Source organism: Tauraco erythrolophus, chromosome 15 (genome assembly GCF_009769465.1).
Source record: "Tauraco erythrolophus isolate bTauEry1 chromosome 15, bTauEry1.pri, whole genome shotgun sequence".
Taxonomy (NCBI): Eukaryota; Metazoa; Chordata; class Aves; order Musophagiformes; family Musophagidae; genus Tauraco; species Tauraco erythrolophus.
In genome coordinates this window covers 15,935,231-15,957,298 of record NC_141479.1, presented here as the reverse complement: position 1 = coordinate 15,957,298, position 22,068 = coordinate 15,935,231, and the positions used below count along the sequence as shown (strand labels likewise).

Here is a 22,068-nt window from a genome sequence, read left to right as displayed (position 1 = left end):
ATAGAACTCAATCACCTTTAAGCTGTTCTACATAATCATAGGAAAAATATATAGAATAATATTTTAGAAAATGTTGTAGCTCTTCAGTGAAAAGAGCACAATTAGTAGATTACTTCTTATTATTCATCCACACAGCTGTACATGCCACTGAACTATTGTTCCAGAAGACCGATGTTATCAGATCCTATATTTCTCTTTGGCTTTCTCTTTCAGAATGCAGATGTGCTAAAAAAAAAAAAAAAGTACAACTTTAGTCAGTCTTTACCTTCAAAGAAAATGCTGCAAGTTTCCTACTTGCACTAAAATTGAGGTGTTAGTATTTCTTCCAAGCTCATCTGTGTTTTATAGGTTTGTATATTCTGAAGAAGTTCGATTTGTTCAATTAGTTGTGTCCTTCTTCATATTGCTTTGCAATAGCATAGACCCAGTATGTCTCTTTAACAGAACTGGTTTGTCTTATTAAAAAGAATTTCAAGTGAAAAATCTTTTCTGCTTACACAGATTTAAGAAAGTACTTTCGAAATTTAAGGAGGGGAAAAAAAGATCAGGTCTTTCTATCAGTTATGCTCTTTCCAAGTCAGTGCAGCCTGATATTGTAATGGAACAAGGGAAAAAAAGGGCTCTATGGAAATGTTACACAGTGCAGGAAAGACCTTCACACACAGTCCACACTCAGCCATCTTAAAGACTTGGCTAGAAAAGAGCAACATAGGATTACACTAAGACTGACAAACATCAAATTAAAGCCAAATTACGAGTTACTTTCTTTTCAGGTGGGCCAGCAGATAGTACCCTGGCAGCCATCCTGGAGGATTCAGAATATCATACAGTGCAGCATGAGACTTGTGGAGTACCTTCATAAAAAGGTAGGACATAAGCAAGTTCTTATGCATTTCTATTGAATTATCAGCATGGCACGTTAATAATGTTATTTGCCCTTTTAATGGAAGTTTCTAGTCAGATTTGAAGTTTTGTTAATTGTTGAGAAACTCCTAGTATAAGCTAATATTCTTGCTGGTTACCTGTGGTAAGTCATATATGTAACAGTCGAGGCACATGTGTACTTACGTTTAGATCTCTGAAGTATTCGTTATAATCAAGAGCATATCCAACCACAAACTTATCTGGAATTTCAAAGCCTATATCTGTAACAAAATACAATTCTTTTTATACTCAGGTGGTGGAAAGAGCTTTTAAGTACACAGTTTGTATTCAACACATGCTTCAGCTACTGAAGAGTAATGCCTAACAAATACATAATCTTGCTTTCAAGGTGCTTAGTATGTGTCTTTAAGAATCAGAGCTGTAAATTGATGACAAAGGTTAGAATCTATACCATCCTCATCAGTTAGAAACACAATGTAAATGTTAAGAGGATGCATTTTAAGAACAAACTAACTATTTAAAACCTACTTATGAGGTAGTCCTGGGAGAGGGAGACAAGGAGTGAGATTTTACTTGTGTAAAAGTAGATGCACGGCAACTCAGTAGGGATTTTCAGTTTGAAAAGACAAATTTAAGGCAGAGTCAAAACAAATGTCTCTCAGGGTCAAAGCCAAACAATACAAAGTTCATGTTTGATTCTGTTTCTGGTGTCAGATAACAAAAAGCCAAACCTGCACTCAGACCAACTGAAGGAAAAAAAGAAGGTGGTCATGAGCTTTCAGCATGGGATAGTTGGTCGTCAGTTAACAATTTTTTATGTATTTTCTCCCTATTTCTCTTGGCCTTCCTGAAACTTTTATGCCAGTTTTCAGACCTACTGCATGAAGTGAAATTACGAGATCGTATTTTGGGCAACCAGAAAAATGCAATACTTACAGTCTGGCCTGTAACCCGGACTTCGATGCGTCCTTTTAACAAGCAGGCTGTAAGGCAGAGCAGAGAAGGTTATGTTTTTTTGAAATATGTCTTGCTCTAAGCTGTACACTTCACTTCTCCCACCCCTCCCCGTAAGCTTCTACAGTCACACAGTTAAATTAAAACACTTGTATTAGTGTCACAGAAGGGAGTAGTGTTCAGCCTTGTAAATGAGGAAGAAGCGAAGGCTCTGAACGGGTTCATTCTGAAGGTCTAAATGACTTTATTGTTTTACTTTCAGTTCTCTTCAATTCTGTATCTCAAATCATTATCTTTTCATGCACCAATGTTATAAGCAAAGTAGAGTAGCACAGACAGGTAAGCAAATTCAAGTGACATGTAAAGGTTTTGGTCAGGAGAGAGGGAGAAGAGGACAGGCTCTGCGATGTCACTGGTTTCTTCCACAAAGTCATATCCATTCTTGCTTTCTCTGCACTTCTGAAGAAACTGAGAACCTCCTGGACAGCCAGTAGGAGGAGCATAACTGGTACATAAAACAAGAAGTGTTTTTTCAAAGCATTGTTATTACTTGGCAGGGACTGAGGTATTCCCAGAAAATTCCTTTTAGAGATCATCTAAAAGCAGATCTAGAATGCCACTTGAAGTTATCTTGCAAGTGCTGACAAACTCTTAGATTCTGAAAACCTGTATGACTGAGGATATTAAGAATTCTGTGTTGTCATTATGGTGTTGAGGCAACTGAGAAGGTGTTAGGAAACCTATGGAAAGAGTTGAATTTCCTTCAAACATAAGGAGGCAAGAAACAGGGAATCCATCAGACTTTATGGACTACGCAAAGAGCCAGGATACGATTTCTATTTATTTTAGCAATGAAGGTGGTAGAGCATACGTAAATTTCCCAGTTTAGTAAATACTTAGTTTTTCACCAGCTGGATAAGGATTGTATCCTGCTTTTACTTCCTCTTCCTCCAAACGTCAAACCAAAAAAACCCAAACAAACCCTCACCAGCATTTGCTGACTATTCATCTAAATGATTTTGCGGTGTATTCTCATTACAATACATTAGTGAGTGGCCGTATTTTTATACCTTACAACTTTTACCATCTTTGGTTCGTTGTCTTTTAGTTTTGAAAGTAGCGCTTTCATTGTTCTACCAGTCTCAATAATGTCCTGAAAGAGATAAAGAAATAAATTATTCTCTCCGTCTAAAAGAAAAACCAGGTTGTCAGTGGATTAACTTAAAGCGTAAAAACCAGTCTGCAACCCTGGAGCACAGTAACATCCATTGTAAACAATTGTTGTTTCGTAAGCAATAGGTGTTAACTTGCAGAACGGGAAGAAAAAAGTTCATGTTGTTCTTTCCACCCATGCTCCAAACTTTACTTACCTCTACTACTAACACGTTCTGGAAAAGACCATGTAGGGAGAGAAAGAGAAGAAAATATTTACATGCAACATTCAGTGAATTAAACAGCCTGGAAAAGTTTGCACTACAAACTTCAGTTACAAGTAAGTTGCAATTCATTTTCAAAGGAGCTTGTCACTTAAACATTTACATTATTTTAATGCTTTCTGAAGAGTCTTTTTGTAAGTGTGGAAGCATAAAATACTGTGAAAAAGCCACTTATGTCAGGTTTTATGTATTATTCTATGTATAGCAGCAGCATTCTGCATCCGTACTGCGTGAGTCAATTTAAGATGGTTTATTTCTGGGGGCTGTGGGATAAAATGTGGAATAGGATCTTTAGAAGCATTCAGTACTGACTGCGTTAAGTTTCCACTGGGATAGTGGTAATTACTGTTTCAAAGCATGATGTTTTAAACCAGTGTTAACTGGCTGTAAATATGTAGCATCAAAATCTTAAGGAAGATGGAGATGGCCTTCCTTAAAGATACTGTTCTTTTACCTTAAAAGCTGAATATGCTAATTCATACCTTCCCATTTAGTGTAGACAGTTCCTCATCAACAATACTGATTTTTTCTGCAGGTGACTCATTCTAGAAGGAGAAAGAAGAGAGGGAAGTCACATAAAATATGCTCAAAAGTGTTATCTTACATGTGTATAAATGGTGTGCTGCTCTTGCTTTTCACCTGTCAAAGAACACTTGCAACTTTACACAGCACTCCTTCAGTAAAACAGCTTTTAAGTAGCTGAGAGCAAGAGGAGAGAGTGAAGTATCAGTGCAGACAGGTGTTTGCATGGAACAAGAGTACCTCCATATTCATGGAATAGACACCGTTGCTTTCAGCTAGTTTTGTTACCACAGATTTGTTTTAGAATTCTGTGAAAAATTTATAGAATATTGTAAACTCTTGCATTTAGCATGGGGTAAATTCTGACCAGTGCACAGAGCTCTAGCCTTCAAAGAGGGGAGAAGATAAACCAAAAAAATAGCATACGTCATTGCTTTACAATAGTTGGCTCAGGCAAAAGATACCTGTTCCACAACAGATTACGAAACCGAGTCTCTCCAGTATTATTATCTATATGAATAAAAATAATGCAGAGAGATGATAAGCAGGTTTCTTATGCTAAGTGCCTCTCCATACTCCCTTCCACCAAAGGGTGCCATGGAAAGACAGAGTAGAACCTGAATGGAAGCTTTGGGCTGGAGAGGAGGAGTTGGAGACCCAACCCTGGCTTTGTCAGGTTAAGTGTTCTGCTATATATTCATTCTGGTGAATGTAGAATATCCATCTGATCGTTGAGACAGATGGGTGAATCAGTTGTGTTTCAGTATGTAATAAATTGAGTTGCTTCGAGCAGGATATATGCATAAGCTCATTTTTTGTGCAGTTTTCATATAAACTACCAGTATTCAGAATGTCAGTCTATGGGAGAGTCAACTTTCAAAAGAAAAAAAAGGTTGCTTACGCAGTAACTTTTTATTCTAACAAAATCCACAGTAATAGGCACAGATTTATCACCATTTTGATTTAGTGCTTTTATATGGTCCAGCAAATCAGCAAAGAATTTGTAGCCTCCTTTAAGGACACAGAGTGCAACAATGTGGTGGCTTCCCATGTCTTGCATGATATCTCTAGCCAAACGTTCTGTCCTGCAAGGAAAAAAAAACAAATCCTGTAAAGTGTTTTGTATATCATATTTGTTTGTCTGCATATTAAGCAATGTCCAAGTTAAAATTCTGATCTTGCTGTTAGGTTTTTATAACCAGCAAATTGTGACCACATTAAGACAGGGGAAGGTTAGTCACGTATTTGCAGTTCGTAAGATGATCCCCACTCCACTTGACATACTGTTGATTTAATCCATATATCTAGACAGCACAGCACAGGATAGGAAAGCTTAGAGGTATTTAAGATAACATGGAAACTTAAATGGAGTCGTAGAGGAATCCTCTCCATAAAACTCCTCTTGTATTGAACTCCAGAACACAAGTGTTACAGCTGCAGGGTCACCATGGTTCTCATGGGCTATGCAGGGTAGGGCTTCGGTCTTTTCATCTGGAGGGAAGTGGATCATTGACATCACTATCACTGTGTTTTTTACCCTCATACCTGTCCAGGATGAGTCCATGAGGAATGAAAACTCTTTCTAAGTCTTCTTCATAATGCTTAGGAATGCAAAACAGATTTTTGTTATAGCCACTTTCTTCATCTCTTATCTGCAAGTGAAAGGGAAATAGCTCTAAGAGTAAAGACAGCCATACAGGAAAAAGCCTTCCAGTCTCTGCTAGTGTGGAGAAAGACTCCTCTCCCCACATCCCCCCAATAACGTGTCAAAATAAAAATATATCTGAGAGTTTTTGAACTTTCTGATGGAACAATTCACAATCTGTCTGATAATTCAGGAGCTAGTGTGCTTGTCTGGGATGTGAATGGATAGATAATGATTTTACCCCAGCTGTTATAAGAGAAATTCTCAACCATTGTCAACTCATTAAAAAAAAAACTCAAACAGAAGCCCCTCTTGTATTCTCCATTTCCCCTTCTGCAGAGCACAGTACCTTGCTTGTGTGGTAGACAAGCAAAAATTAAAATTTAAGGCAAGTACATTGGGATTACAGCTTGATCTCCAGTCAGCAGATGACTTGGGCGTGCTGCACTACCTTGACCATCATTTTCCATTATGTAAAAGAGAAAACTCTGTCTCCTGAGTGTGAATTCACAACTGAACTTTTGACAGAGGTAAGCACATATCCACCGTCAGCTGTCTCAGAGGACGGGGGAGATGGCTTACCCCAAAAGAGAAGCTTTGAGATGGTAGTGGGAAGAGGAGAAGCTGCAGAGGGTGCCCATAGGTGGGAACCAGAGACCTGCTGAGCTGTGGTCGTGCTGTTTGCCCTGCTAGCGGATGGCTCCTTAGTGTGGCTCTTGGAGCCTTAACCCTTTTGCCATCAGGGTTTAGAATTACAGTTCGTTCTTCAACATGTTGGCCCCTGGCTGTTGCACCCAGAGGTGTCTGGGTGTCTAGAAATTATGTATTGTCCATTTGGGCTTCTCTTCTGACAAGTCTTTTGGCCCCAAACAGATCTGTGTCTTTGGATTGTCCTACCCTTCCAAGGCCATGATGGATGCTTTGGTCTTTGTTCCTTTATGAAGTGGTGGTACAAAAACAGGCAAGCAAAAATCTAATGAGGTAAAAACAATTGTGTCTAAGAGAGCTAATATACAGGTATTAGAAATGAGTCAAGAAAAAAACTTAAATTAGTGAGATTCTTGCCCTGTTATTGTTAAAAAATATATAACAAATTGAAAGAAAAATTCAAAGCTGTCTCAAAGCTTCACTAGTGCTTAATAGATGAGATACACACCAGTTGCGTTCAACAGAACTCGGGCAGCACGGAGCTCTGAACCAGGCAGCAGTAGCATAAAGTATTGCTGACAAAGTTAGCATCTGCGAGCTCGTTAGACAGATGAATGGGTTTTAATTCTCCTCTTTTGCCACGGGAGAGATGAGTGCTTAGGAAGAAAGGGAAAATGGACTGTAGGGAACAGGAGTAGGTCATTACTTGCAAAACTAACAGCAGCCCCCAAAATGAGATAACCAATTACTGCCATTTATTTGAAATTGGCCACAAATAGCCTACTTCACTTAAAGATAAAACTAGAGAGACAGGTGTTACCAAGAATTTCAGAGAACAGATTATCCTTGTACAAGGCACTGCATATGGAATCTCATCCTGGCTGAACTAACCATTTTCTGCAAGTACTCGAAATGGACAGGCCTTGATGCTCCAGGTTAGCCTTGCGGAACAGCCTTGCAGTTGAGCACTGCTTAGTGCCAGCAGTGCTATTTGTGCCTGGTTTAGTTACTATTTTCTTCGTGGCTGAAGTCAGCAAAGTGAAAGCTTAGGTGAAAGGTTGCTTTTAAATTGAGTTTGTTTGTGCTTTATTAATCTTGGAAGAGATGCTGGCAGTTCCTCTGCTATCAGCTGTAGGTCAGGCCGGACAGCAGCATCTAAGTGCAGGCTTTAATGCAGAGCAGAACTGCTTATTGTTGTTTGAGTGTTATATCAGCCTAGTTGACCAGTTTGAAATGGGCTAATTTCTGCCTGTGTGAGGCTGCTAGTGGTGACAGAGCACAAGAGCACACACACAGGATACAGGATTCTCTCAGCAAGAAGCAGTGACAAAAGGACATAATTAGAAGCACTGGTCAAAGCTAAGAGGCAGTGTTTATTTGAGGCTACTGGAAGCATCATTTTCATTTGACATACAGAGACAGCACCTTTAAGGATAGTCACTGACAGCACAAACAGTTAAAAAGTGCTGTAGAGTGGGTTGTTGTTTTGTTGTTGGGTTTTGGTCTTTTTTTTTTTTTTCAAGACTCCCATCTCTATAGTGCCATGACTGTGCTACCTGTGATTGCAGCAAATTTTTTTTTCTCAGTCGTGATACTGATTGCCATATTTAATGGACTTCAGCCTTACAGTTTGTGTTTGCACTTATCTATTGGGCTTTCATCTGCACTGTGGGTTAAAGTTCTGCCTTGTTGCCAGTGAATTTAGCTTCCTGCAGCATTTGATGAGAGGCTTCACAACTGGTTCAGCTCAAGTGAAGGACAAGCTTTGTCCATGTTAATGTAACTATTGAATTAAGCCGATCTTGAAGCATGATGGTGTGCGTAGTGATTACTGCTTATAGCTACTCCACCAGCGCAGTTAGTACCTTTTATTCGGTTAACAACTATGCTCATTGAGACTATTTCCTGCAAACAATGTCTGCTGCATTCACATCTTGGTGTTGGCTATGTGTGAAGCATTTTTTAAGGTCTGCTGAAAGGTTCAGGAACAGAACCTTAAGGATTGCATCAGTTTGAGCACCACATCACCATAGCAACATGCTGCATGGACCTTACGGGCTCATAAAAGAATTCGTGTTGTGGCACATGCTAAATAATACAGCAGCATCCCATTATAATAAAGCAATCTACTAAACTATTATACAAAGTCATTAAATTTTTAAATCATGAGCTTGTAACTTGTGGAATTGGTTGTTTAATTTAGATTTAGTCTCATCTGTTGTTCATTTACTAATGCAGGTTTCTGAGTTTAAGGGGGGAAAACCCAACAAAATGAACTACAGCAGTTTTGTACAATAGAGAGATTCATAAATAACTATTGTTTCATCAGCACAGAATGAAAGAATATGACTACAGGTATATTAAATTCAAATAAATAACATCATAAGTTTTTAAAATATTGAGTCTATTAAGATGCCTCTGTTCTGAAAGCCAGTTTTTCTCTTGAGTAAAATAAGAAACAAGGCCTTTCATTAGTCGGTATTTTGAATATTCTACTGGTTTTGCTGAAGCTAACCTCTTCCCCCACGCCCATAGCTCCCTTCAGTCAAACAACCAAATATGAGTGCCTTCGGCTTTCTTACCTGCAGCCCGTGAGCCATACTCTTACTTTGACCTATGCTACCAGAGAATGCGTTGGTGTTATTACTGCAGTTTGTCGTGCTCTATTTTCATCTTGCAGTCAGATCATGACCTGCTTCTAAAAGGTCAAAATCACCATCCTTCCTACAGGAAGCATTACGTCCTTCTACTAATGCACTGACATCACAATCCCAGGTTCTTACTTAATCAGATTAACCAGAAATAAAATAGGCATGAGCCCTGCTGCAGCCAATCAGAGTAACCATGTGGGGAACGAGGGAGATGCAAAAAGGAAGCTTGTGAGTCAAATTAGTGGGAAGAACTAGGTAGGGTAGTGGTTTTTAATTGAGAACACAAATCAGATATTTGGTTATAGCAGATGGTAATTCAGTGGTATATGTGTAAAAGGTAATTTTGTCTACCAGTTTCTTACACAATATTTGCACATCCATTGTTGTGATAAAGTCCACATCTTTTTAAAGTTCTTGTGCTAACTTGCTGTCCAAAAAAATTATTATTTAAATAAACAAAGCCATACTTTAAAAGATGACTTGAAGCAGAGGTCTGCAGCTGTTGAGACATGGTGAACACTGTCTGACATTCTTCCAGGTCATCCTTTCAAAATGAAGGGGTGATAGTTCCAGTGGCATGCTTCATATCATTTAAAATCAAATCGTGCTGACATTCACTGTAATCTGATTATTTTAGTGTACCAAACTGCACTATTATCTGGGATTAACATGAAAGTCTTAGATTTCTAAAAATTAATCCTACTAACAAAATGAGCTAAAGCCAGCTTGCATACAACGTGTTACAGAATGTTCTTACCAGACTGGGTGCATTTTATTAATTCAACTAGTTTAGTGTTTTCTTGGGCTGAGGGCACATTAATGAAAGAAGATTTTTCTCGTTTCTTTGCAATCATGCAGATGCTCTTCAGATCATGGCTGATAACACTTGGGATGATGCGGAAATGCTCTTCCAAGTGGATTAATGAGCGTATCCACAACTTTCAGTGATACATTAAATAGTAGCACTATTTGGGAGCTATTGCTGCCTTGAGGCTACTTGGCCCCTATTTTATGCAGTTAGTATTACCTTCGTTCTATGAATTCCCTGTCGTATTCCCTACCTCACATATGTGAGCTCCTTATCTTGTGAAGAGCCTTGCTTTTCTAATTCCTAGTGTAAGGCACTCCTTTCTATTTGGTATTAACTCGTGTTCAAAAACCTGGAGAATTTTCTCAACAAAATCCTCCTTGGAAAGGAGACATTAACAAAACCCGTACGTGTAAACTATGATGGCCCTGCTGCTCCAGGGAGAACACTCTCCCTGCCTTATTCTCAGGTGCCAGTATGAAGGTGAACAGCAGCACTGCCGGCGAACTCACACAAACACACGTTGCCTTTATAAGTGCCTGTGGATAAAGCGAGAGGAAGAGAAGGGCAGTCCCAGACTAGTCTGTGTGTTTCCCCTCTCGTGAGCTTTTCAGCCCAGTGTAACTTAGCTGCCCTGAAAAGCCGATGGTGCTCTAGAGCGCCCTGCCAGAATGATGCCATGATAGGATACTAAGTTCTGCAGTATCACTCATACCAATTGCCCATGTTTCACACCTACAGCTTTAGATGACTGGTTCTAGGATTTAAATAATTCAGTTTTTTGCTAATTATTTACAGGAAAAAAAATACATGTATAGGTTTCACTTTGTTGATTCTCTTGCACTTTTCCACGTTTAGACAGAATTTAGTGTAGTTTTGCTAAATTCAACAGTAAATTAAAACTTGTTTTAAACCTCATTCAAATGAGGGGGCTAATTATTGGCGCTATCTCAGTTTACAATTTCCAGCAGTCTAATTGAGCACAGTGACTCAAATTACAGTGAAGAAACAAGTATTGTGTGCATATCTGATATGAGTTGTAGCACCCAACTTAGCTCTGCCCTTTTTTAAAATGCTCTGTTCTCTATATTAGGTAATTTTGTGTGTACTTAATCTCTGTATAGCAGAACCTCGACTACAGATCACATATACTTGGCAGCCTTCTCTCTGAACAGGACACCTTAAAATATTCTAAGAGTAGTATGTATGCTTTGGTTCTGTCTATTAGAAGACCACCTCGGTTATGTAAATTGCTTTTATAAATCCTGGAAGTCGTTACTTGAGGCAAGTTTGGTTCTACATTACTCACATTTTTATAAGTTATACACTGGACCTTGCAAATCTTTGTGTCTCCTTTAGGCACCATAATGTTTGATCTGATTTGGACTGGGCCCAGTTGTAAAGTCCTGTTAAATTCTGTTTCAGAAAAGGATTGCAGAAAATCCCTCCCACTAACTTTATTTCTGAGTTTTTACTGCATTGAGAGTATTGTCTGAGCTACAAATGAGCAGTGACTTTGACTAGAGTCCATGTTTAGAAAGAGCAGAAGAATTTCATTCATAAAGGGTACATGCATATATAAGCATGTATTACATAGTCACATTATTATTAAATTTTTTTAACGAGTACTTATTTCTCTTTAGAGAAACTGACAACAAAAGAGACTGTTGTGATGTTGCTTTGTGATGTGGACATCTGTTCGTCTGGAATAAGATTCCTCTAATTGAACTGGGAAAATGGGTGCACTCTACTAAAATCTCCATAGATGGAAAATATCAGACAGGCTACCATGTGGCCTCCAAATTTTTATGAAAGGATTCATGAGAAATAGTCAGGTCAACAGCCCATGTGGGGGGAAGAAGTAGATTTTGAAATGGGGAGACTTGGGATAGAAAAGTTTAGTGTTGGAAAAAACATACGTTTTTGTTGAACTTTAAGCTGGTTCAAGAAGCCTCTGCTTACTCTACCTGAAACTCAGCATACAACTTCCCAGATCATATTTGTTTGAATGAATTTAGGATTCTTAGTAAATTCCATAGAACTGTGATAGTAACTACACATCACTGTCATCTGGCAAGTATTTTAAAATCCATTAAATCATAGAATAATAGAACTGTTAGGGTTGGAAGGGACCTCAAAGATCATCTAGTTCCAACCCCCCTGCCATGGGCAGGGACACCGTCCACTACACCAGGTTGCCCAAAGCCTCATCCGACCTGGCCTTGAACACTGCCAGGGATGGGGCATCTACAACTTCTCTAGGCAACCTGTTCCAGTGCCTCACCACCCTCTGAGTGAAAAATTTCTTCCTTATATCCAATCTAAATCTGCTCTCTTTTAGTTTAAAGCCATTGCCCCTTGTCCTATCACTACACAACTTTGTAAAAAGTCCCTCCCCAGCTTTCTTGCTGGCCCCCTTTAAGTACTGGAAAGCTGCAATAAGTGTTATTGTGCAAATGTGAGTGTGCAAAGCGCAAATGTGTTAGTGGTCTCTATTACTAGTGGGCTGAGGTTTACGTTATGAAAAGTTACTGCTACAATGAATGTTTTTATTGTCGCGTTGTGAAGAAAGAATAATTCACAGGTGAAATGTTCATGCTAAGACAGCCCTTTGTCATTGCTGAATAATGAATATAGAATGTAGCCAGTTGGCATCCTTAAATGGTTTCTCAGATGTGAATTCTGTGATCATACTCCCATAGGAAAGAACAAAAAAGTTAAGTGTGTGGGTATTTGTTCCATATAGGAGCCTAAGTGCATCTTTTTACAGTTAAATGTTTTGAGGAAACCAGTGCACCAAGCAAGTAAGCTATCCATCTGTTGCTGTCCTCTAAAGAGCCAGTAAGCATAGCCCATAGGAACAGACTGGAGATGAATTAGACCAGCACTGATAGCTGGGTAAGACAGCAGCCAGCCAGTACCGAACAGCACTGCTCTAGTCCTTGTGTCTCTTCCCTGAACTACTGAGGCAATAATTAGTTTATCCAGGACATCATTTTGCTGTTTACCTACCTAAGATTGTTAAACAGTTTTACATTGTAGTACAGTTTGACGCAACTGGTCTTGAGACTGCTGCAATAATTTTAAAGGTCCTCAAGAAACATTGTAGGCACTAATTAAGTCCTGTCAGATATTTCCTTTTAATTATTTTAGATTAGAAAGCAAATATATGATACTGGATGTGTTATACAACTGTTCCATTAAATTACGAAAACCTTACAGATAAAATATCAGAGAGAGTGTCCACTAGAGGGAAGCCTCTACCATGGAAGACAATACTGCCAAAGGGGAAGAAAAAGTTGTCTAGACTGGAAAACTGTGTTCAATTAATAAGGATACAGATATCTCACTGAAATGCAAATAGAATCGAGTAATTTAAAACAGGCATCTTAAATATTTAGACCCGTTCTGAACTTGTATAATTGTGGATTACAGGAAAACTGCTCTGGTTTGCACCACTGCAGACATGACCATGGGCTCTATGTTCCAAGCAGCTGATAAAGCCTTAAATTAAAGCTGAGCACTTGTATTCCGTGACTGGTGTGCTATTAGGAAACCTGATTAATACACTTTGAAATGTCTCAACTTCAGTAGTTTGGAGCCCATCATAAATCTGGTTTTCTGTTTGGCCCTTTTAAGTCTTAGATAAAACCAGCTGCTTAATTGGTTTGCTAAAAAGCTGTTTGGAAAAACCACACTGCACATCTTGTGGTAAACAGTGTGTGTTTACACTTAGAAATTAGAAACAATTTCACAATTTCAAGTCTTTATGATATGTACTCCGGTAGATTATGTAGCTCTTTTACATATAAAATTTCATGAGTATGAATCCTTATATTTTCCTTGACTACTTTCTCTCTGGTCTGAATATGAGATTTTTATTATTTTACTGAAACAGAGAAGTGATCTAAGCCTTGGCCAATATTGGATATTTATAAATGTTGTGCTTGAAAAGGTCTTCTGCTTTTACAACTGCTCTAATACCCTCAACATCTAGCAAACACAGACTGATTGATGGCAGAACTTGAAGGAAACTCCCCTGTAAAAGGTGACCCAGATTTAAGTTTGAATAGTTCTTGAAAATACCCTGACACCAACTCTTAAATAAATGAATGACAGATTCTGCAGAGTCAGACGTTCTGGTTGCTGACCTGGGGGAAATGTGCAATATTTATTAGCAAAGTCTTTCCAGCCATAACGTAAATGGTGGAGTGACTGGGAGAAGGAAACCCTTGTATACCTTTTGCTGCATTTGTTTTGTAGGTAGGAAAAATGTTTTGGTCTCCTGGACTGTCTATATTAGAAAGTCATTTTGAGAGAGGATCTGGTTAGGACTGGGGCAACAGAACAGAGAGACAAGGAATCAGGACTTCTGGATTTTATTCACAGCTCTGACACACAGTTTATTTGCTGTACGACCATGGCCAATTTATTTTCCCGACTGCTCCTGTTGTACCTCTGACCTTCCTACGTGCCTGCTTTCTCCCCATTGTAATCAGCTAACCTTAATTTTCTGTAACTTCTCTCCTGTGGGCTACAAAGGTCGTTGTTATTTTTGGGAAGGTGCCATTTAAGAAACACCATTGCTGTCATTAGCTAGTGGTCAAATTAATTATTTGAAAAAAGATTGTGGTCTGTTTGCTTGAACGTTAAAGTACAGTTTTTATAGTTTAATATGTCAGTGAGCAAATATGAGTTGTTCCATAACTGCCATAGTGTCCAGTGTGTCCGATCAAGTTCCTTCCCACCCCCCAACAGCTGGATGAACTGTTTTACCTAGGGAGCAATGGGTGGTCCAGGAAGCAGTCCACTCTGCTCTTGGGGAGCTGGACTCATCTTCACTACAGAGACGTTTAATAAAAATATTTGTTGAACAATGGCTTTATCTGAGTCTGTGATCACAGCTGTTTTATTTTAGTAATGTAACAGCAATAACAATTAAATCCATATTCCTCCTTGGATATTTATTTTCCTGAATTCATTCTTAGTGCGGTGAAAGAATTTGGTGTGAACTGCCGAGTTAAAATAGAAGTGCATGCAGTAGATTTCAGATTACTTGTGTTACCTTTGTATGACTTTTCTATTACTTGAGACCTTAAAGCATAGTATAAAAATACATACCACAGAGAGGCCACATTTCAAAATATTCTAAAACTATCACCTCTAGTTTTTTCTAATCACCATTTTTAATCGTTAACAATGTTCTGTTCTGCAAAGCCACATTTGACTGTTAGAAAAGCTCAGTACCATCTTCCCATAACGACATGTAATAAAAATGTGGACTATGCATTTTGGTAAAAAAAAAAAAAAGCTCTTTTAAAATACCATGCAATTACTGCATTCAAATAAAGATAGCTCATCTCTAAATCTCGTTTTTATAAACCCAGCTATTTCAGTGTTGCCAGTGCCTTTTGTGGAGATGTTGAATACTGAAGATGACACTTTTGTATGAGCTTACTTAGAAAGATTTTACTGCTGCTACTTACGTTTACTTATAGGCCATTCCAATGGCTGGCAGCTTGCAGTGAAAACCACTGCTAGTTTGCATTAGTTGTGCAGGCTTCCCTGCCATCTGAAAAGGAGATTCAGTGCTGCTTAGTACAGTTTCATGAGACAATGGAGAGAACGAAAAGAAAGCTTCTGTTACTGATTTTCAAGTTTTCAACTCCTTCCTCAGATCTCCATCAAAATACTCCAGGTACTGCCTGGTGAATCTGATGGCATAGATGACTTTGGAATCTGTTTACATAGCTGAGCATCTGAATTCCATAGGGGGCCTGCACCATTGTAAAGTCAGTAAATCCTAGTAAATGTGTTCCTAGAGTCAGGGAATGGCCCAGATTGGAAGGGACTTCAAAAGATCATCTGGTCCAACCTTTTGTGGGAAAGAGAGCCTAGATGAGATTATCTAGCACCCCATCCAATAGCTTCTTGAAAACTTCCAGTGCTGGGACTCTACCACATCCCTGGGGAGGTTGTTCCAGTATGAATGATTGTTCTCAATGTAAAAAATTTATTTCTTTAATCAAGATGAAACCTCTCCCAGTGCAACTTGTATCTGTTACCCCTTGTCTTCTCTATGTTGCACCTTGTGAAGAGGGAGCCTCAGTCCTCTTTGTAGCCTCCCTTTAATTACTGGAATAATGTGATGAGGTCCCCCCTGAGCCTTCTCTTCTCCAGGGAGAAAAGACCTTAACTCCTCAAGTCTGTCCTCTCCAGTATGTTATAATATGCCTTTTTCATACTGCCGAAAACTTTGCCTTTTTCCACTTCATTTAATTTTTTATTTGCTACTGTGATGGATGGTGTGAATTATTGTACTGTGGTAATTATTGTATTCAGTTATTTCTACTAGAGTCCTCTGCAGCACAAGCCTCCAGAGATTCAGAGTAGTTCACCACATTTCCAACCTGCACATACACCCTAATTCAGGTTACTGTATTTTCTTCAGTCTCATACAGCTCATATCTCAGACCGGCAAATTTTATATATATTTAATACATATATTTTTCCAGCCTGAAATCTAAACATGGCTGGTTCATGGCACTTGACAGCTGTTACCGAAACAAGGCAGGAAGTTGGAAAGATGTTACGATGGATGCTTCTTATGTTCAGTATCAGATTACTCTCAAGTAAACCCTTCAGTGTTAATAAAATAATTTAGATTCCTCATGAAGCCTCCTTTGGCATTTTTTTTTAAAAGCAGTAATTCTGAAAAAGGACAAGTTTTCAGCACTGACATTTCTGAAACTGATTTGTTTGCCCTTTCAAAAATCTTTTGCTAGCGTTTAGAAAGAGTGCAAGAAACAAGCATTGTAACAAGTGTTTTCAGCTCTGCTTTTTTTTTGACGTCATCGTTCTAACCTAGTGCAAGGCCAAGTCTTGTTTAGATAAAATGTATAGAGAATTACAGGATAAATCTCCTGTCATACAAAGTCATGTGTGAAATATTGATTTATTCTATGCACAACCATGCATTTTACATAGGACCAAATCTGGAATATTTAGTAGAAGTCACCTCATTGAAATCGGGTAGGTTTTTAAGGGATTTAAGCAAATTAGATGCACAACTCTCTGCATTTCTGAAGATAGTAGCCTTCCACTGACAGCCAGCGTCTATTCCCAATTTATTATGCCTCATATTTTCAGACCTGGGTATTTTAATTACTTATATGTCACCTTTACTCTGATCAGAATTTGGAAATTGAGTATGTAGTTTTGTGACTACACAGAAATTAGTAGAACATGTAAAAGATTTTTAGTGAAACACATTGTTCGTTCCTTTATGATATTATAACAGCTTTGATCTGTGAGAAAAGTAATAAAACCAGAATCTGAATTGTTGAAAACGAATGCAGTTCTACTGTAGCTTATTTACATCTACTTTTAGATGTGTATTCGCTGATAGTTAAACCTGTGCCATAGTCTGTTTAAAGAGTCGAATTAATGTTATCTAAATTTTAACCCTCAATACTAGTATTTTAAATGTAGTTGTTAAGGATTGTGCTTGTTTATATCAAATTGTTTTGTTTCAAAGAGAGTGATAAAGTCCAAATTTTTTATTTATAAACAGTCTTGTTTCATCTAAAACTGTTTATCCAGTTTTGACATATTGCCGGACTGGCACGGCTCGTATATGCCCCAAACTCAATGAAATTAATTTCCTATTCATTCTCATAATGACAGCGAGTGTGTTATTCAGTAAGAACAAGTTAGGTTTGTTTTCAGCTCTCCTAGAAGCATTCTGGCTCAGAGCAGAAAGCTTGTATGTCATCAAAAAGAGTCTTCCAAGCCTATTAATAAGGAAGAGCCATGCAAGTTTTTATGGCACAGTGGACACAGCAACTGATTTTTGCTCTGTTAAGCCATTCACAGGAGTGTGTCATAATGAAGCTAAAACCCGTGGTCGAATGTTAATGAAGGCAAACAATGTACATTTGTCACTCCTTAACTGGTCTTTTCCACGTTTCATTTGGGCGTACGCCAAAGCCGACATAAAACTAGTAACTCGTAGGGACCCATCTTATGTAACATTGTGTGGTGCCTTCATGTGACATGGCAACTTACTTTCCTTTTAGCTTTGTTGCTGTTAACATACATTTCAGAAAGCACCATCCAGCACTGACGGAAAAAATGACTTTGTAGAAGGTATGAAGCAGTGGTAATCAAGACAAACCAGAATGCAAGACTGTGGGCTCAGATGCTGGCTGAAGATCACTCAGTCTAGCCACAAGTCTAAAATTGCACCACTGTATGGTAAAGCTGGAAAATCTCTAACATTTTGGCTTTTACTAACAAAAAGAAGAAAGTTAAACTCATGGAAGACAGCTGTGATAATTGTGGTCATTTTTAGACATGTTAAATTTTAATTATAGCAATTATTCTTTTAGTTATCTTCTTAAACAGCATCCATTTTAAAACATCATCCACCGTGACTGGCTTTTCAAAAATTCATTTTAATCAGCAGGTGTCTAATTTAGGGAAGCACAAAAGTGTGCCTTAAGGACTGTCCCTGTTGAAGGCAATAGCTAAAACCGAGCATGTATTAAGGCTTCAGTCTGGTTTTAGTCGTGGAACTAAAGAAGTTAGAATGATTCATGCGTAAACCGGAACTGAAAAAATCTCATATGTAGTTTTGCAGCTTCTCATCTTCTGAGCATACATCTGTGACAGCTGCGTTGCGGAGGTGCAGAAGGGAGGGTTCTCTAGGCATCATAGATAGAAACTGAGAAATTAAGATCTTCACGTTTTCAGTTAAAAAAATTCCACAAAAACAGTCAGTAAGAGGCTGTAATATCAAAGTTTTTGTATGGATATTATGGTGCATATAGTAAGTCTACTCAGGAAAAACAAGACAAGCTATTAAAAGAAAAGTAAGTTTTGCACAGCTAGAGGGTATAATAGTGCTCTCACACAGCTGTGTCAATGGGCTCGAAGCAGAGGCTTCTGCATTGAGTTAAAACTCACAGTAAGTTGATATGCTTAAATGTATTTTTAAAAAAATCCTTGATCTCAAGCTGTGTTTTCTATCTCAAAGCTAGAAAAGGTTGAGGAATAGGCTACCAGGGAGCAGCTTGGAACAACTGCTGCCTAAAGGACAAGGAACCAAGCAAGGTAACTTAGCAGGCAGGCCAGGGGCCTTACCAGCCAAGGCTTAGTCCCACAGTACTGGACTGAGGTGAAAAAGACAGGCCTGGGGATGCAACTGAGGTCAACCAGGAGTCCAGATCACCAGAAAAGGTCATGGTGATGCAGCAGGTCCAAGATCAAGCTGGAAAGTCAATCCACGAGTCAAGTCCAGTGGTCACCAGGCAAGTCCACAACAACAAAACAGATCCAGCTGAGCGGGATATAGCTCAGACAAGGACTGAAAGCCCAGTCCTGAGCTTTAATGAAGCTGCTGGGCCCCTGGCCAGAGGGTGTTGGTCGAGGCTCCAGGTGAGACTGGCCATGGCCAGTAAGGCCTACTGGTGCACATGAGGCTCTGACACAGGCCAGGGAGACCTGAACTGCAGGGGGTTTTCTATTTAAAGAAGCTCAGAAAAGTCATGCTTAGAGTTAACTGGAAGAGAAAACCACAAATAAGACTCACCTTTGATAGTTTTTTACGTAACACCGGTGCATGTTTGAAATAGATATCTGAAGAACTGGAAAAGAAGAGCCAAAAGAAGTTTTATTTACTCTAGCAAGAGAGTTATGAGATCACACAAATTCTGTTCAAACCTTAGAGGAAATAGTAATTTCCAAAAACTCACATATGACATTAACCATTCAGGCTTAACACTGAGACTTTGACTGGAGTAACAAGAATCTAATTTGCTTCTATCAAATGCTTCCACAGTTATGCATCTTCAGAGGAAGTGAGAAGATAAATGGCGTGCTGTAGAACAGGGCAGCTGGTTTGGATCCTTGTCCCTGCATATGCTGACAGAGCAGTAGAACAATTACTCTTAACTGCAGGCATGTTCAGACAGCCCATCATCACAGACTTAACAGGAAGCATGTATATCTCTCAAGTATCTAGTGAACTACATACCTCCCAAGCATTATCAGAGATGTCATTTATATTCCTATCTGGATTTTTTTTCTTTTGTCATTATTCAGAAATAATATGAAAAAGACCACCTTAAATCTTTCATTAACATAGATTTTTCCCTATAACTGTGAACTTGGGATATGACAGAGCCTTTTATGTGAATTTTTGCATTCTGCATCTGTGTACAACAACCTTTGAGAAGTATTCTGGGGAATGAATTACTTTTCCTTTTTCTTTTGGTATGATGGAGTAATCTGTCATATATGTGCAGTCACCTGTCTTATTCAGGATAATGGGGAACTGGGATATGTCAGATAATAGAAAGCAGACATCATGTGGGTATTGTGAGATGTGAGATCTCAGTGCAGAGGTTGTCCAGGAACTCTGCACAGTTAGTTCAGTTTCGATGCAGCTTAGCAGTGACTCTGTTAGCAGTAGGCTGCATGCAGCCTCTTGGGGAGTCTCCACACTGTGTATCCCTGCTTCTGAGGGCTCTTACTAGCTCAGACCCAGTGTACAGAAACAGACAAAAAATCCTTTTTCATTTGTTGTTTTGCCAGCACAGAGACTCAGCCATATAGGAAAAATGTCTAATTACAGAAATCAGCTAAGGGCTGGGTGGTAAGCAGGTTTTTAGTGGCTCCTGTGACTTATCAGGACAGTGCAAACTCCAAAATTGAAATAGTCCTGTAGGAGAAACTTTGCATAGCCCCTTCTGAGAAGTGTGAGATAATATATGCAAAAGAGAATTTCAAAACTGGCATCTAAGGAACAGGAATAAAAGGGAATATCCAATAAATAATGAATATGGTGACCAATTTTTGTCAGTTCTAAATGTAACTTGTCACATTGTATGACATTAATTTTTATTCATTTTCCATGGTTTTCTTCAGTGCTGATTTGAAATTAATAAAGGTTTTCTTTATTTTTGAATTGTATGTCTGATTCTCAGGTTTTGTGCATAGATACTAATTTGTGTATTTTATTGGACATCTCTGGATAAACTGCTTTATCGCTATCCAAAGAGAAGATTTCAGATTGTCTCTGACAAACCTATACTATAATACGGGGACTGACCTAATCCTTACTCATAGTTAGTGATAACTTTGGGCACATTCTAATATCTTTATTTAGCTGACACTACAAATAGCTACAGTTTTCTTAATGAGTCTACTCCTTGAATAAGAAGTTAGTCCACATGTGTAACAATGCGTATGAACTGCCTCAATATCTGGTCATATAAGATAGAGTGAAAATCCTGTCTGAGGAGCAATCTATGACTGCACTATTGAGATATTACTGTGTAAGATATATGCCAAAGGCAGGTCAGGTTCTTCTCTTGTTCCAAAGCAAAAGGAAGCAAGTATTTCGTGATCAACTTTCGAATGTTTGCTTTTCCCGATGGGCCCAGATAGCTCAGCTTTTCAGCATACAGTGAAATTTCTGTTCCGTTCTGAGTGTGTTCTGTTCCTTCTCTACATACCTAGACTGCACGCTCTGCATTGCTCAAGGTGCAAACACAAATTTAAAGCCAACTTCATATTATCAGGCAGGAAGCCAATGTCTTATATTCTTTCCTTTTGTACTGCTTCAGAAAGGCCAGCAACAAGCTAACACAATGAAATTAAAACGAGTAGTTGCCAGCTTACCAATGCGCAATATTAACAGATACGGAAGAGATAGATAGTGAATAAATCTAGTAAGATTAGACTGATGGCTCTTGGGTCAACTGATACAAGAGTGACATTACCAAATTTACCTTCTCGTGTGCACTGCGTAAGTTGGGCCTACTAATTGAAGGTTGAGTTCTTAGGCTCTCTGATTTCCTATGATAAGCTCTGAAAATTTTGCCTTTATTCGTTTTATAGGAAGTCTCTTTTCCCTCCTCTCAGATGATAGTAAACTTCTCAGGATGGGGACTGTCTTTGACTAATGAATAGATGATCTTAATGTAAGGTGATCTTGCTTTGTCATGCAAACAACTAATGATAACAGTACTGCATTGAATACAGCTCAAAAGCAAGAAACTAATTGTGGAAGTATCAGGAAAAAGTATGGAAGCTCCTCTGTACATATACTACTTTTTTCTTGTTTGGAATGCTTAGAGAAGAGGCAAATTAAGCAATATAAATTAAGCAATATTTTATAGTGGTATAACTGTGAATGCAGTTAATTAGCACGGGGAAAAAATTATCCTGAAAATAATGTTGGAAATGAAGTCTGGTTAAATAGAGGATAATGCTTTTTCTGGCTGTGTGACAAGCCTCAGTACAAGATGTCTAGTCTGTGGATTCCACCACTGAGTAGCTCATTGCCATAATTCATGTAAAACAATACAATCTTATCATTCTTCCAATAAAATTAGCTATAAACTGGGCTTGTAGTGAAGCATTTATGCTGGCCTCTGTGCCCCAAAAGTCATTGTATTGTCTGCATAAAACATTCAAGTTGAATTTGAAAGAAGAGTAATGGGATAAAAATGT

General features: G+C 38.6%; 1 protein-coding gene across 1 annotated transcript; it reads right to left on the bottom strand.

Moving 5' to 3' along the window:
* Positions 1 to 177: 177 nt before the first annotated feature.
* LOC104382260 (hypoxanthine-guanine phosphoribosyltransferase-like) lies at positions 178 to 8,690 on the bottom strand. Its single transcript, XM_009990171.2, has 9 exons — positions 8,673 to 8,690; positions 5,343 to 5,449; positions 4,699 to 4,882; positions 3,758 to 3,820; positions 3,210 to 3,227; positions 2,910 to 2,992; positions 1,822 to 1,868; positions 1,069 to 1,145; positions 178 to 225 (listed from the first exon to the last, which is right to left on the bottom strand). The coding sequence occupies exons 1-9, from the start codon at positions 8,688 to 8,690 to the stop codon at positions 178 to 180; spliced, it is 645 nt and encodes a 214-aa protein (XP_009988473.1).
* Between the last annotated feature and the right edge of the window lie 13,378 nt (positions 8,691 to 22,068).

Excerpts from the sequence above, each read along its gene's own strand:
- LOC104382260 (XM_009990171.2), bottom strand. Across the intron at positions 3,821-4,698 it reads TTAGAATAAAAAGTTACTGC|AATGAGTCACCTGCAGAAAA; the intron begins GTAAGCAACCTT and ends TTCTCCTTCTAG. Across the intron at positions 226-1,068 it reads AATACTTCAGAGATCTAAAC|CACATCTGCATTCTGAAAGA; the intron begins GTAAGTACACAT and ends TTTTTTTTTTAG.